The following is a 17,365-nucleotide window of genomic DNA, read 5'->3' as shown; positions in this document are numbered from 1 at the left end:
CAGGTAATTTCCTAATTACTACATGATTTCCTAAAATATGTAATTCTATAGGAAACTTAGGTGGTGCAATATATTATCCTAAATGCAATGTAATATTTTTTTTTGTATTTTTATTATATGAATGTTTGCTAAATGAACAGAAAAACTTTTCACTCATCCTCGGGCACTGTTCATAGCAGGCGCCCAAGTTCTCTCTTGGTCTGGTTCTCGTTTACTGTACACCCGTCTGAATCTTCTGTGATTCTGGGTGTCTTGCTGGTCCGATTCGTCTGGAATTTGGAGGATAGGGGCGCAAGGTGATCCTCCCCATATACTCCTTGGATTTCTCGTACAGTGCTTTCTCTGGGTTGCACGAGCAGATCTGAGTTTGCTCGTTTGAGGATACTGTTCACCCGTCTGGGTTTGATGCGTTTCTGGTGTTCTGCTGGTTCAATTCTTCTGGAAATCGAAGGCTAGGGTCGCCGGGTAACACTTCTAAATATACTCCTCTGGCTCACCGTGCGGTGCACTCGTTTGTCTGGGCAAACAGATCTGGGTTTGCTCGACTATTTCTGCTGTCGGTACTGTTCATTGCCATTGAGTGCGATTGTTCACCCGAAAGGGTTCTGGAATTGCGGGGAGGTTAAGCTGCTGGCTGTGAGTTGCTAGATAGGAGTTTTCCTCTTTCCATTGCTATATGGATTTCTTGATATGAGGATTCCATGGCTGGGCAACTCGTTCCTATAGAGCCTCCTCGGCACTCGCAATCCTTGCCTTTGGCAAGCACCAAGCAATCAAAGACCCCAGTGCTCGGGTCCAATGTTCCGCCTGGTAATCTAATGCAGCCCACTTCGGGGGCTATAGTTAAACAGAAATCTCAATTGCCTGATGCTAATGTAGGGGGCTCTGCTTCTGCACATCCGGTTCATCCAAAACAGCGCCAACGAAGTAGAGGGCGTAGTAGGGTGAGGCATGCATCCAACTTGGCTCGGGCTGATTCCACTAGTGGGGGATCAGCAAGCCACCAGCAAGGCAGAGCCTTGGAAAGGCAAAGCCAAAATGATGGGCAATCACCAGCTAAAGTTCCTTCCCGGGAACCAATTCCGCAGACTACCCAAAGATCTTGGGCGGCTGTGGCAAAATCTGCAGAGAAAGGCTACAATCTCTCTTTCATCCCACCTACTATTGTAGATGGGAAACCAATTGTTAGAATTTCTCCGGAGATTCTTAGAGACACAAACCCAAAATGACAGGAATGCCTGGTGGGCTATTTTGTTGGGAAGAAACGCCCATTCAAGATGACTGAATCTGCAATCAAAAACATTTGGGGAGCACAAGTGGTGGATGTTCTTGCAAATGGAGATGGCTTTTTCTTCTTCCATATCCCGGATAGCACCTTTCGCCGGAAAATACTCGACAGCGGTCCTCTAACGATTCTTAGAGTTCCCATGATCCTACAGCAATGGCATCCGGATCTCAAGATGCAGAAAGACCAGCATGAGTCTCTCCCCGTTTGGGTCAAGCTGAGAAACATCCCCTATGCCCTTTGGTCCTCGTCTGGCATCAGTGCCGTGGCTAGTGCCATTGGCAAGCCCCTATATGTTGATGTCCAAACTGAGAAGATGAGGATGATCTCATTTGCCCGAGTTTGCATCCAGATCAAAGCAACTCAGAAGCTGATCGACTCAGTCGACGTCATTCTCAATGATGATACCTGGTCCATTAAGATCGAGTATGAATGGCGACCTATAGCTTGCTCAATATGTGGAACGTTTGGCCACAAGTGTGCGCTTCCCAGTCAAGATGTTTCTGGTGTTCAGAAGCCTCCAGCTCAAGATTTTCAGACAGAGGATGACCCTACTCCAGGCGAAGGTAAATGGGAAACTGTTGGCAAAAGACAAGTTGGGGTGCAATTAAAAGGCTCCGTTAAGGCATCTTCCTCAAACCAAGGACAGAGTTCCCCTCCCCCCAGGAACATTGTTGCCCCATTGGCTTCTCAACCTCCTCCCAATCCAGCTTTGAACTCCCTCGCTTCTTCGGACGATCTCGCTGATTCAGAGGAATCTGAAGCAGGTACAGCCAGTGATGTGGGTAGCGATGCAGACGATGATTCCCCATCGCATTCCCCTGTCCCTCAACCAGGAGCCCCTCAAGCCCCTCCCATGCCTGAATCGATGGTGCCTGTTCCTCGAAGTAGTCCTAATTCATCTAAGAAGGCCAACCCTAAAGCTCGAAAACGGGGTCTCCCTAAGAAGAGGTAACCTCGCCTCTTCCTGAACATATGTTTTTTGCCGTCTGGAATATTAGGGGCCTTATGGCCCCCTTGAAACAGGCTGAGATTAGATCATTAGTTAGATCTAAAAACCTTTTTTGCATTGGGATCCTGGAAACTAAGGTCAACCCAAACTCTTTTGATGCCATCTCGATGGGGCTACTTCCGGGTTGGTCTTGGACATCTAATTATAATTCCTCTCCTCGGGGTAGAATTTGGATTGGCTGGGACCCCCAGGTGGTACAAATAGATGTTCGCTCAGAATCCTCTCAGACTATTCACTTGGGCATGTGTATGTTGGCAATGAACATCTCTTTTCATGTGTCTATAATTTATGGTGAGCATACTTTTACTGCTCGTCGGGCCCTCTGGACTGATCTTGTTCAGACAAGTATGACTCTTGCTGATGAGCCTTGGCTAGTGGCTGGTGACTTCAACGCCATTCGGGACCACTCGGATAGAATGGGCAGCTCCAATGCTTGGATCCCAGTTTTTGATGAACTTGCATTGTGTTTAGATCAAGCTGGATTGGATGATCTTAGATATGTTGGCCATCGCTTTACTTGGTCGACATCTTCTGGTGCATCCTGTAAACAGAGAAAGATTGATAGAGTTCTTGTCAATGATAAGTGGAGTAGCACCTTCTCCTATTCGGAGGCTTCCTTTTTGGCTCCAGGAGTGTCCGATCACACTCCAATGATCGTTCGGATTATGATTCCATCTCCGTCCAAGAAGCCCTTCAAGTTTTTTAATTATTGGGTGTCTCACCCTTCCTTTCGGTCTATTGTTTCGCAGACATGGGAATCCCGGATCACTGGAACTCCTATGTTCATCTTGTGCCGCAAGCTGAAGACACTCAAAGTAAGACTCAAACAGCTTAATAAGGACTCGTTTTCAGATATTTCGGGCCGCACTACATAGGCAAGAGTGGCTTTGTCTGTAACTCAAGATGCTCTGGTTATTGACCCGTTAAACCTGTCCCTAGCTGAGTTGGAGAAGGATCAGCTTCAGGAATTCACGGCCCTTAGGCTCCAGGAGGAATCGTTCTTTAAACAAAAATCCAGGATCAAATGGCTGAAGGAAGGTAATAGGAATACCAAGTATTTCCACCATTATGTCAACAGAAGACATATCCTTAACCGTATAATCTCGGTTTCAGATGACAATGGAGCTACCCTTACTGATCCGACTCTTGTCCACAATCATATTGTTAATCACTTCTAGGATTTACTTGCTCCCAGCTCTTCGTGTGAGCTGCCTTCTTCCTTGGATATCCAGGAAGTGATTGGTCGGTCGCTCACTAAGGACCAGGTACAGTTTCTTACCCAGCAGGTCACTGAATTGGAAATCAAAAACACATTCTTCTCCCTTCCTAAGGGCAAAGCCCCGGGACCATATGGGTTTAATGTGGAATTCTTTCTAGAATCCTGGGAAATAGTTGGACCTTCGGTCATATTGGCGATTAATGATTTTTTCATTTCTGGCTCCCTTCTTAAGGAGACCAATGCCACCATCCTTACACTGGTGCCTAAGGTTCCCAATGCTTCGGCCTTGAATGACTTTAGGCCTATTGCTTGTTGCAATACGATTTACAAGTGCATTACCAAGATACTGGCTAACAGAATTGCATCGGTTTTGCCTTCGATAATTAGCCCTCCGCAGAATGCGTTCGTTAAAAAACGGAGAATAGGGGACAACATACTTATTGCCCAAGAGTTGTTTGCCGGATTCCATCACCAACCTTATTCGCCCAAGTGTGCTATCAAGGTAGATTTTCAAAAGGCATACGATACTGTTGACTGGGATTTCTTGCAGCGAACCTTACAAACATTTGGATTTCCCCGAGTGTTTATCAAGCTCCTAATGGAGTGTGTAACCACCCCGAAGTTCTCAGTTGCCATCAATGGGACTCTCAATGGTTTCTTCTCTAGTGGTAGAGGCATACGCCAAGGGGACCCCATATCTCCTTACTTATTTACACTAGTCATGGGAGTATTCACTGGCATTTTCAATGCTCAAACTCAGCTCCCAGGCTTCAAATTTTTCTGGCGGTGTAAGGCAACCAGACTTACGCATTTATTTTTTGCCGATGATGTCCTCTTGTTCGCGGAAGCAAACCTGGTATCGACCGCACTTCTGAAGGACGCCCTTGACCAGTTCTCTCGGTGGTCGGGTCTCCAGCCGATGTCAACAAGAGCGAAATCTTCTTCTCGGGAGGGACACCCCAATTGCGGGACCAAATACTGCAATCTTTCGGTTACCACAAAGGTACATTACCTTTTCGATATCTTGGTGTTCCTATATCTGCCTCTAGGTTGAGTAAGGCCGATTGTACATTACTTGTCAATTCCATTACGGCTCGCGCTCGATCCTGGGCCCATCGGTTTCTCTCTTTTGCGGGACGCCTACAGCTGATTAAATGCTTCTCAACACCATACATGTTTTTTGGGCTTCCATTTTCACTCTCCCCCGTTCGGTCATAGCGAGGATAGAACTGATTCTCAGACAGTTCCTTTGGAAAGGTCCTGATTTAGGGGTTGGTGGGGCCAAGGTATCCTGGAGTCGGGTATGCCTTCCCAAGCAAGAAGGCGGATTGGGCATTCGTAGACTCATTGATTGCAATCAAGCGGCTATGCTCAAACATATTTGGATCCTCTTCACGGACAAAGAATCCCTATGGTGTAAACGGATTCACTCAAATTTCCTCAAATCAAAGAATTTATGGGTTGTGTCCAAACCGACATTCTGCTCCTGGACGTGGAAAAAGATATTGGATTTACGCCAGACATTCCAATCGCAATTCAAATGGTGAATAGGTAATGGCAAGACCGCTTCTTTCTGGTTTGATTCTTGGCATCCAAAAGGCCCACTTCATTTGATCTTCTCGGATAGGGATATTTTCTATTCGGGTATCCCACGTTCGGCCTCGGTTTGTGAGTTCCTTTCTTCGGATTGGCACCATTCGAATGTATTGCAATCATTCAACTCTTGGGCATCTCCTCTCCCAATACTTAATACTGATACACCAGACCACTTTGTCTGGCTCGAACATTCGTCTGGTATTTTCTCTATTACCTCGGCTTGGGAATTGGTTCGGGCAAGAGGACAAGCGATTTTCTGGGACACCTTCATCTGGGACTGTCATATTGTACCGCGCCATGGTTTTTTGATGTGGTTGATGACCCTTAATAGGCTTCCCACGCAAGTATTCCTTCTGAACTATCATAGAATATCTGAAGGTCTATGCGTCTTCTGTCGCATTAGACCTGATTCGGTCGACCATCTGTTCTTTGGATGCAATGTTACGGGCTCCCTAGCGCAATATTGGGATTCTAATTGTCATCTTTCATGGCGTAATGGGTCCTGGAAAGAGAACCTCCGATGGGGTATGCGTTTCATTGGTGGAGATAGCTTTTATCACCGTATCTCTCGATTTGCTCTTGGGGCATTGTGCCATCTCATTTGGGTTGAACGGAATAATATCCTTTTCAGAAATAGCACCCTTTTTATGCCTGCTCTCCGCAATCATCTTGCCAAGGTAGTTAGAGACAAAGGCCTTTCTCTCAAGCCGGTTCAAGACAATCCTCGGAACAGAACGATTCAAGCCAGTTGGGGCATATTTGATTCTATATTCAGCTGACCCTCTTTTGTAGTCTTTGTTGGTGTTTTATGTTGGCTGCCGGGTAGCCTTCTCTGTATAGCGCTTCTTGTGCTTCCTTTGTTTGCCGCAACACCTTTCTAACTGTCGGGACACCTTTGTCTCTTCAGGTACGAGGTTTTTGTGTTCGGCCTCACTTGCTGTAAAATGCGCGTTGAAAAGTTATATACTACTTGCTTTAACCAAAAAAAAAATGTTTGCTAAATGAATAACATATGACATATAAGGCCTACATGATTGATGATATATTAAGACTTCGTTTATTTCTCGGAAAATGTGACATTTATGGAAAACGACAATATTTTTTGGTATTTCGCTGAAACCTGAAAATGAACTGGAAAATATTTTTCATTGTTTGGTAAGGAAAATTTGATTTGATTTTCTAAATAGACACAAATTATCGGGTGCTAGTGACTTGCACATAGGCAGCTGAAGAACTGGCTATGAGCACTTGGGTTTCGAGTCCGACCTCGATGAACTTCGACTCAGGTGCCAGGACTCGAGCCTAGCCTCGATAAACCCGGGCTCTAAGGTCTTGATCCTGGCCTCATTGGACCCGAGCACAAGAGTTGGGGGCTTGGGCTTGGGGACTATGGTCCTGGTCTCAACCTCAATGGACAAGGATCCAGCCTCGATGGACTTGGTTGCGGGCACTGGGGTCTCAAGCCTAGCTTTGATTGACTTGGGCAGGCGCCGGCATCTAAAACTTAGCCTAGATGGAATTGACCTGGGCCCAAGACTAGGGACTTGGGTCGGGATGTCGTCTCAAGTCCAAGTGCCGGGGTCCCAGGCGTGGGCACTGAGGTCCCGGACCCATACTCAATGGATACGGGAATGGGGCGTCGGGGACCCAAGCCCAGCCTTGATGGACTTGAGCCCGGGTGTGACCTCGATGGACACCGGCCCGGGCGCGGCCTCCATGGATGAGGGCCTAGGTGCTAGGGACCCGGACACTAGCACCGGGGTCATGAATCTGGGTTTGGGCGTTAGGTCTTGGGCCCAGGCGCTGTGGACTTGAGCCTGACCTCAATGGACCCGAGCTCGGGTGTTAGAGATTCGGGCATGAGCATCGTGGTTTAGGTGTATATCAAAGTGTTTTTCGATTATTAACTTAAACCAAAGGACGATATAGAAATATAGCACTATTGTTCATAATTATCAACATTTCAACCTTTTTGATGGTTTAGTGGACGAGCTGCAACTTCAACCGTCGTAGTCCAACGAGTACGAAATAGCCTCGCGCTGTTCTGGATATTGCGGCACCGTTTTGACCGAAACTCGATCCCACCGTTTCAAATTGCATTGTTTCGTCGTTGGTCAAAGCTGACCGGTTTTCTTTGTCGCTATATATTCATTTTCTTTCCAATTTTTTCTCCAATATAAAATATTCGACATATTTAGCATAATAATGAAGATAATCACAACAAATATTATTATCAATTACGTATATCAGCCACAACACAAAGCACGGAATAGCACGTGCTTCTCCGGCGAATTTTATGGAGCTCGTACAACGAACATCAATAGACTTCAATTACAACAATTTCAATGTCTTACAGCTTCCGGAGCCACCCCGAAAGCTAATAATAACACGTAAGATTATAGGCTCTCTCCAACAGCGACACCTTTGTAGTAATGCATCCCTAATCAAGGGGCACGGGTTCGAATAAAGCCGTAACAAGATGGTCCTTGGTTTCGTTATCGGGAAGGCCGTGTCCGTGTCCATATTGGTAAGCTCGTGCCAAGTTCAAACAAGCGCCGAGAAAAGGCGCGAACCCAGAAAATGGGTACTCCAGGTCTCGTGCACCAAATGCCACACGTGTTCCCGCGTGGCCTCTTCCGAAGCGCCGGTTTCATTTATGTAGCATTCGAGCACCTTGAAGTTGTCTCCTCGTGCCAATTCATACTGTGCATGGACGACATTGATGTTTTACAAACATAAGTCTCAAGAATAGCACGTCATTCTGAACACATCGATGATGTACTTTCTCTTCATAAGCGATTAATTACAAGAAGGATAAACGAAAAAGTAAGTTACCGATGAGGTACTGAGATCATTGTTGAGTCGAAGGATCTTGGCAGAACAATGCATGACACTCGGGATTTTCGACACGTAATCAAGTCCCTCTTCGGTCAATTTTTCCGTGGTTAGGAAATAGCTGCCCAACAGCATAATGAGCCCTCCGATTGAATCCACCGCATTGTCCATGTACTCCTTCAGTGTCGGTTTAATCCCCTTGTTGTACCAATTGACCTCCTTTATGTAGGCCTTGCATTCATCCGCCCACTGTAGGATTAAAATTCGAAAAGTGAGTTTCATTACGAAAGTTAGAAGTAGAAAAGCGAGTTGCCCTCCACGGGCTAGAAATTATTAGGCGAAAGATTTAGCAAATCGAGATTACCACTTTTCGCATGTAAGGAATGGTGTTGATCCCTAGCTCTCTCATCATCCAATACCCAATTTCGTTGGTTGTATTGTACAAGGCCATGAAACTATCCCTTATTGTTGGAGGAAGCTTATCGATGTCTGTGATGTCCCACCTAAATAAGATATCACCATTTCAACATTTTGTAAATTTTATCATCACTCGATACGTTTTTAGTGATAACAATGAAGGTTAAGTGCTTACTATTACTTTATTTGCCCAAACCAATCAATTAATTAGAGGGAAAAAAAAGCTACTTTAAAAAGTGATATTTTCAAAATACATCGGAGAATTTATATCATATAATTTTCAGGATTTGTTTTATCCCTCGCGTCATTCAAAGACTAATTAATCGCCTACCATTTCTCTTGGCAATAATAGTTACAAAAGAAAATGATGATGGTAATCATATTACACTAACCTGACAATGAAATCTGTTAAGAGTTCAAGTTCTTCCAGCGTCCCATATACATCATAAACGTCATCAATAAGTGTCACCATACAAAGGAGCTTCGTCGTCATTTCCCTGTAAGCTGAATATTGAGGTTCGAAAACCAGTGCGCAGCACCAAAAATAGTGTTCCACTAGCCTGTCTCTAAAGAAGGTCATCTTGTTCGCGCCAAGTTCAACCCACCACCTGAAAAATTTGCCATACAATGACTAAGTCGATCCGAATGCGCTCCTATATGTTTGGTATTTGCATGAATTTGTATCCTCACGTCAAATGCATCTATCAACTATATGTAGAGTGCTTACGCATACCTTGCCATATTGCTAACTTCCTTCTTGTGGACTGATTGCACTAAATTGAAGTCTATTTTAGCCAATCGTAGTAAAGAGGGGATCATATCACCCTGTTTCTCGTACATGTCCATGAACCACCGAGCCTCCAACCTGTTTGGCCTCCAGTGGATCGGCATATCTAATGCATGACTCATGTGGCTCGCTAATATAGCGGGAACTTCGTCGAGGTTTAGATCTTTCAGATGCTTGGAAGCAAAGTTCCTAGCTTCATCAAGTATGGTTTCACCTTCCAATTCATGAAAAGAAGCTTCATAAAGACCAAGAAGCCCCTTCACATCCTTATTGAGCGAGTCGTTGAACGTGCCCATCTTGTTCATAGACCTTTGAAACACATCTATACGTCCAACAAAAGGAACGGTAAGGTAACTTTTGATACATCAACATGATTCACGAAAGGGTAATAGGTGGCGACTACCTTGTTGTACGTTGTATCTGATGTAGCTAGCAAGGATCACCTAGAGGGGGTGAATAGGTGATCTTAACTAATTTTTAATAATTTATGCGGAAACAAAATAAATCACAGAAGAGTCTGAATAAAATTCAGATTCAAGACAGATTATATAGACGGTGCTCTTGATGTGCAGAATGTAAAGTAAGAGATAAGGAATAGAGAATCTGTACACAAGTTTATAGTGGTTCGGCTTATAGCAAGCCTACGTCCACTCTCCCATGCTTACAGCCTACCGGCTGGATTTCACTATGTAATCAAGAGGAATTACAACTTCTGAGTGTTAACACTCTTGTGTATGATAGGACTCTCTATCTCACACAATCACTCTTACAAAGTGTCCCTCAAGATCTTAATGTTTTGCTCAGAACGACAAGAGAAATGATTGGAGTATGCTCAGACTTTGGACTTGTTGATTCTTGATTCTGTGTACCTTCTGCTGCTCGTTGATCTCCTTAAATACTCCTCTACTAGCCGTTGGACAGCTTTCAGAGGATCATCTTCCAATCTTTACTTTGGACAGATTTGTATAATAAGGATTGAGTAGCCGTTGGATGACAGATTCTGAATCCCGCTGATTATGGTCGCCCATACAATCAGAATCTTGGTTTCCATAAGTAGAGCTTTGTCCGTTGTAATGCATTCTTGTCATGATGTTTGATTGTCAATCAATTTGATTGAGATTGAGACAATCAGAACATTCCTTCTGTGAAATCCATGCCAGATCACTAGCTGTTGTGTTTCGTTCTGAATTCTACGTCTGAAGAAATTCTGCGTCTGCGTCTGCATCTGAATAACTTCTGCTTCTGCATCTGCATCTGAATAACTTCTGCTTCTGCATCTGCATCTGAATAACTTCTGCGTCTGAATCTCAGAACCTAGATTATGTGGGTCTTCAAAAACATACTTGACAGTTTGTAAAGTCTGAATAATTTCCTTTTGAGTTTCCAGAACATAAATACCTGGAATAAATTAGTTCAGAATAAGTATCAAACTTATAATTATGTGGAAGGTTTTGTCAACTTCAAAATTAATAGGAGTTTTCCTCAACAATCTCCCCCTTTTTGATGGTGACAAAACTTTCCTGCAGATTGAATTATTTTGAAATTGATATGAAATTAAATAAACATATTAAGCTCATGAAGCACAGATTGAAAGAGCAAACTCTGTTGATATCTGTATCTTTTTTTCTTCCTTTGTAAATGGCAAAAGGACACTATAAGTGCCATAACTTGTGTACGAAGATCACTTTGGTGCCATAACTTTTTTTCGAATCACTTTGGTGCCAAGTCGGAGGAAAAACGATCACTTAAGTGTCATAAGTTTTTTTTGGATCACTTCAGTGCTAAAATTTTTTAAAAACGATCACTTAAGTGCTAAAATTTTTTTAAAACGATCATTTAAGTGCTAACATTTTTTAAAAACGATCACTTAAGTGCCAATCTCCGGCGAGCCACGTCAGCTTCAGAAATTAATAAAAAAAATGTCACGTCAGATTTCCGGTGAAAAATTGTGTACGGCACCGGAGTTGGCACTTAAGTGATCGTTTTTCAAAAATTTTAGCACTTAAGTGATCGTTTTTCAAAAATTTTAGCACTAAAGTGATCCAAAAAAAAGCTTATGGCACCAAAGTGAGCACCGTACACAAGTTATGGCACTTGTAGTGTTCTTTTGCCCTTTGTAAATAACATGCAAATCTGCACATAATTTCTCCCCCTTTTTGTCATCAGCAAAAAGATAATAATAGAGAGAATAAGTCACTGAGATTAAGTAATCAACCAGTCTAACAATAATTGTGAGATATATTACAGACCAACAAAAAAATGAATTTGGAGAGAAATGTTGAAAAACAGGCTATTTTTTAGGAGTACGAATCAGTTGAAAATTGTCCAATATTGAGACAGCCTCCTCAATCTTCGAACTGCATTGACCTATGGCCTTATCCATGTTGGATGAGCACATAGTAATGGCTTCCTCTAATGCTGCTTTATCTCTGCTGCCTGAAGTTGTTGAGCCTTGTTGTTTTCCTCAACAATTTTATGTAGATTCTGCATATTTTGTTCTAGAGCAGCTTGCTTGTCTTTAATCTCGAGCAGAATAGAAAGAATGTTCTGATTTTCGGATGGCTGACCTTGGACATTAGCTTCCTCAGACTGATTGTACCCTGTGGCTGATTCTGGTGGAATCTCCCCCTGAACAGGTGCTTGATCTTCAGAAACATGTTCTTCATGAATTGATTCTGAAACCTTGGAAGCTGGTTCAGGAACATGTTCTGGGCCTCCTGTTTTAAAGTGTTCGGCTTCTGCTTCATCATTTTCATCATGCAGAAGAATTCTACGTTTCTTGCTGTACACTTTTAGTGGGGTAGGAGAATCAGGCTGCTTGCTGGTTGAACTGGTTCTTTTCTTTTGCTCTTTGTCTTTCTCCAATTTCTTTCCAGCAGATTTAGCCGCCGACTGTTGAGCCTCTTTTCCTCTTACTCTGTCCCTTACATCTTCAAATTTCTTCATTTTGGAAAGCATTCTTTCTCCAACAAACATAAGAGGTAGCATGGTTTCGCGTAACTCATCAGGAATAGATAGTCTTAAAAACATGAATATTCTAGTGATAAGTGCACCATATGGAAGATGACCCTTATCCTTCTGTAATGCCCTGTACATATGGAATATGATGAGGTGAGGGAGAGAGAAGGATTGACCTTTTAAGATAGCCCAAATGAGCTTGACTTCTGATTTTGAAAGGTCAGTTTTTGAGGTATCTTTGGGCTTCAAACAGTTGATTATGATCTTATGCAAGATCACAGATCGTCTGGATAAGTCAGAATATGAGAGATGGCGCTTGGATCCTTGAGCAAAGTTTGGATTTTCAGAAGCCACCTGTGAAGTTTCTTCAAGATTCACTGCCAACGGAGTAAAATTGGAGTGTGTGGCTCCAATTATCCTTGCCAATTCATGCGCTTTTAAATCAACCTTCTTGTCACCAAGAGTAAACTGAATCCAATTTGGTGACAGAATTGAAAGATTGGAATAGAAGTAGGCAGTTAATTCAGCATAAGTATTGGCAGATTGAAGGCAAAATTCATAAATCCCTAACTTCTCAAACAGGTGCTTTACAGAAATGCCAACCTTCTCCAGGTATTCGAAATCCACAGTCCTATTGTTCATTACTCCTCTAGCAAGTAACAACTTGTAGCACATGTGATGCGCAGTGCTTCTGAACAAACCTCCTGTTCCAGGCAAACCAAATGCTATTCCCACCTTTATCTCAAAAGTCTCAAAAAATGGTGCATCATCATCAGGAATAACAAATTTCGAGGCACTTGTGGACTTAGGGCTTATATGAACAGATTTCTTTTCAGAAGGAGTGGAAGTTTCTCCAACCTTTTCTTTGCCCTTTTTGGAAGACGGTTCTGTTGGGATAGAGCTGGCTGGAACTTTGTCAGTTTTACAACAAAACTCAGAGTAGGTTTCAACGAGATGTTCTTCAGAGAGTAAATTATTATCTTTAAGACAGTCACGCAGAACCGATTCAGAGGCATTGCTTCTCTTTAACAGCTGATAAGCATTCCATACAAGCTTGATGCTTCGAAAACGAAAATTTGTTTTACCGGATGATTTTGGTGGCGACGATCACTGAGGAGGTGTTGCTTCAGAACGGTCTTCATGATGGTCGGATTCTGAGTCCTCCAAATATTCCGCCGGTGCTGTAGACTTTGAGTCTTGGTCGAGAATACATGAAGATCTTCTACGGGCCACCATCTTGAACGGCATTATGATCACTTTTGGAGAGGAAAGTTTCGATCTTTGGAAGAAGAAGAGGCGAGTCTCTGAATATCGGAAGGGTTTTGAGAGTAAAAGATCGTACTGATAGGGTTTTGAAAAGAAGAGGACGGGTTTATAAAGGAAGTGGATAAGTTTTGGAAGGAAAAGTTACTTTTAGAAAATAAAAAGATATCCCAAGCAAGTAGGAAGAAAATATACTCTTTGAAGCTTAACCAAACATGATGATATCATAACAATATATTAAGCACAATTTATCAGATAAATTAGAATACATACCTGATTTGCTTCCAAAAGTAACGATTATAAAAATATCCTGCCAAAAATATACCCGCCAAAATTTGAATAAGGAACGTACCTTTCTTTGTGAGTTTGAAAAATGTTCAGACTGAGAATACTTGAGTTTGAAAAATTCCTATCTATCAAACACTTCAAGAAAATGGATAAGTGATGCATAGTTTGTTTCTTATGAATTCAAATGAAGATTTATCAAGAGATTTTGTAAATATATCAGCTAATTGATTCTTAGAATCAATGAATTGAATATTCACATCACCTTTTTGAACATGATCTCGAATAAAGTGATGCTCGATTTCAATATGCTTAGCTCGAGAATGAAGAATGGGGTTCTTTGTCAAATTGATTGCACTTGTGTTGTCATATTTGATTGCAACACTTGATTCTTCAATAGCAAAGTCTAGTAATTGCTGCTTCATCCACAGAATCTGTGCACAGCAACTTCCCAATGCTACATATTCTGCTTCTGCTGTAGAAAGTGCAACTGTATTTTGCTTCTTTGAGTACCAGGATACCAACATATTCCCAAGCAGTTGACATGTACCTGAAGTACTTTTCCTGTCCACTTTACATCCAGCTAAATCAGCATCAGAATATCCAGTAAGAGTAAAATTTGAATCTTTGGAATACCAAAGGCCTAACATTGGATATGTTCCAATGTATTTGATTATTCTCTTTACTGCAGAAAAATGAGATTCCCTTGGGTCTGATTGAAATCTTGCACACATGTAGACACTAAATAGAATGTCAGGTCTAGATGCAGTTAGATACAATAATGAACCTATCATGCTTCTATATACCTTCTGATCAACCTTTTTACCATTTTCATCTTTGTCCAGTTTGGATGAATGAGACATGGGGATGTCTGTCTTCTTGCAATTCTGTAATCCAAACTTCTTGATAATCTCCTTTGCATACTTCTCTTGGCAAAAGAATGTACCATCTTTGGTTTGTTTCACTTGAAGGCCAAGGAAGAATGTTAATTCTCCCATCATACTCATCTCGAATTCATTCTACATATTCTTTGAGAATTCCTTGCAAAGCAATTCATTAGAGGATCCAAAGATTATATCATCAACATAAATTTGAACAAGTAGGAAATCCTTACCCTTTCTCTTAACAAATAAAGTTGTGTCAACCTTACCTTTGGTGAAATCATTTTGCAGAAGGAAGTTACTTAACATTTCGTACCAAGCTCTGGGTGCTTGTTTCAGACCGTAAAGAGCCTTTTTGAGTCTGTAGACATAATCAGTCTTCCTTGGTTCTTCAAAACTAGGCGGTTGTTCCACATATACTTCTTCTTTGATATATCCATTCAGAAATGTACTTTTCACGTCCATCTGAAACAATTTAAAGTTATGGAAACAAGCATAAGCTAATAGTAGCCGAATGGCTTCTAATCTTGCAACTGGTGCATATGTTTCATCATAATCTATGCCTTCTTCTTGAGAATAGCCTTTTGCAACCAGTCTTGCTTTGTTTCTGGTAACTTTCCTTTTGTCATCCAGTTTGTTTCTGAATACCCATTTTGTTCCAATGACTGGATGATTTTTGGGTCTTGGCACAAGCTCCCAAACTTTATTGATTCTGAACTGCTGAAGTTCCTCCTGTATAGCTTCGATCCAGCTTTCATCTGATAATGCTTCACCAACTTCTTTTGGTTCTATTTCTGATATCAAGGCCAAGTTGTTGATGTTCTCCTTGTGTTTGGATCTAGTCTTGATACCATCTTCTATTTCTCCAATGATAAGGTTCTTCGGATGACTGGATTTATGTTTCCAGTTTTTGTCAAATCTTTCTTTGTGAATATCTGCAGACTCTGAACTTTCTGGTTGAGTCTGTATTGTATCTTCTTTTCCTTCTTTTCCTTCTGATACTAATTGTTGATGATCTTCTGATAACTCTTGAATGTTGGGAGATAGTTCAGATTCATCTCTGTGAATTTGAATGTTTTCTTCAAACTTTACATTCATGGATTCTTCCACAGTCTGAGACTTTTTGTTGAAGACTCTGTATGCTTTACTTGTAGTAGAATATCCAAGGAAGAATCCTTCATCTGCTTTCTCATCAAACCTACCAGTGCGGTCATTTGGATTTTTCAGAATAAAGCATTTACAACCAAACACACGAAAATATGAAATGTTGGGCTTTCTACCTTTGTAAAGCTCATAGGGGGTTTTCTCAAGAATGGGTCTGAGAAAAGCTCTGTTAATGATATAACATGTTGTAAAAACTGCATCGGCCCAGAAATGAAAAGGAATTTTGCTTTCAATCAACAGAGTTCTTGCCATTTCTTGCAAAGAACGATTTTTCCTCTCCACAACACCATTTTGTTCTGGTGTATAAGGAGTAGAAAAATTGTGTTGAAAGCCATTTTCCTCACAAAAATCTGAAAAACTTTGATTTTCAAATTCTCCCCCATAATCAGTTTTAATGCTGAAAATGGAATAGCCCTTTTCATTCTGAACTCTTTTTGCAAAATTTGAAAAATATGAAAATGCTTCATTTTTATGAGCAAGGAAGAACACCCAAGTAAATCTTGTGAAGTCATCAACAATAACTAAACAATATTTCTTACCACCAATACTTTGTGTTCTGGTTGGTCCAAATAGATCTATATGAAGAAGCTGCAAAGCACGATTAGTGGAAACATGATGTATAGACTTGAAAGAGCTCCTTACTTGCTTTCCTAGTGTGCAGGCATTGCATAACTCTGTTTTCTTGTATTTCAAATTTGGTAGACCTCGAACCAGTTTCTTGTTTGAGATCTTTGAGATTTGTTTCATACTAATATGCCCCAATCTTCTATACCATAGATCTTCATCCTCTTTGATTGAGATCAAGCAATGAGGGGAGTTTGGATTGACATCTAGAAGATAGATATTACCATGTTTTCTTCCTGTAAATGTTTGAGAAGAATCTTTGCTTGTCCCTGAGCATGTATCTTCTTGAAAGTTGATTCTGAAACCTGTATCACATAGTTGGCTTATGCTTATCAAGTTGTAGTTGAGTCCTTTCACCAAAGAGACATCATTGATTGTAAGTCCTCCAATTTCAACTGTTCCTTTGCCAACGATTTTTCCTTTGGTATTTCCTCAAAAGGAAACTTTTCCACCATTCAGATTGTGTAGATCAACGAATATACTTGGATCTCCTGTCATATGTCTAGAGCATCCACTGTCTAGGTACCACTTCCTTTTTCTCTTCGTGGTAACCTGCAAAAATCACAACATCTCAAGTTTTCTTTGGTACCCAAATTTGTTTGGGTCCTTGAGCATTAGTATAAGCTGTCTTAACAAAATCTCTTCTAACAGGTCTCCAGACCTTAGGACATTCATTCTCAAAATGTTGTGGATCTCCACATTTTGAGCACCTGAGTGCACTTCGGCCAACAGGTTTTGCAAAATTCCTTTTGAAATGGTTTTTATAAGCTTGTCGAAGAGGTCTTTGTTTTAATCTCTCCTTGACCTTTGGAAAATCAATCAAGCTATCACTTTCCTTCACAAATCCGAGACCAGATTTGTTGTAGTAAGGAATTTGGATAGAAAGGATATGCTTCAAGGTTTCTGAACCCTTTGAAAACTTGGAAGTAATTTCTGAAACTTGCTTTTTCAAAACCGCATTTTCTTTGGAAAGAAAGTCTCGACTTTCCTTGACCTGATGAAATTCTTTTTGACGGAAATCGATTTTTCTTTTTGTGAA

At 41.5% G+C, this 17,365-nt stretch overlaps 1 protein-coding gene across 1 annotated transcript in view; it reads right to left on the bottom strand.

The window, feature by feature from the left end:
- Positions 1 to 7,656: 7,656 nt before the first annotated feature.
- LOC130134779 ((+)-alpha-terpineol synthase-like) overlaps positions 7,657 to 17,365 on the bottom strand; it is a 51,324-nt gene continuing 41,615 nt past the window's right edge. The window contains exons 3-7 of the mRNA XM_056302459.1: positions 9,098 to 9,473; positions 8,757 to 8,972; positions 8,312 to 8,450; positions 7,948 to 8,196; positions 7,657 to 7,815 (exon numbers count right to left, since the gene is read on the bottom strand). Of these exons, the coding sequence (XP_056158434.1) occupies positions 7,657 to 7,815; positions 7,948 to 8,196; positions 8,312 to 8,450; positions 8,757 to 8,972; positions 9,098 to 9,473 (1,139 nt within the window). The remainder of the gene's footprint in view (positions 7,816 to 7,947; positions 8,197 to 8,311; positions 8,451 to 8,756; positions 8,973 to 9,097; positions 9,474 to 17,365) is intronic.

Source organism: Syzygium oleosum, unplaced genomic scaffold (assembly GCF_021117445.2).
Source record: "Syzygium oleosum isolate NSW1041296 unplaced genomic scaffold, Sole_v2.1 Sole_v2.23, whole genome shotgun sequence".
NCBI lineage: Eukaryota > Viridiplantae > Streptophyta > Magnoliopsida > Myrtales > Myrtaceae > Syzygium > Syzygium oleosum.
This window is presented reverse-complemented; position numbering and strand designations above follow the sequence as displayed.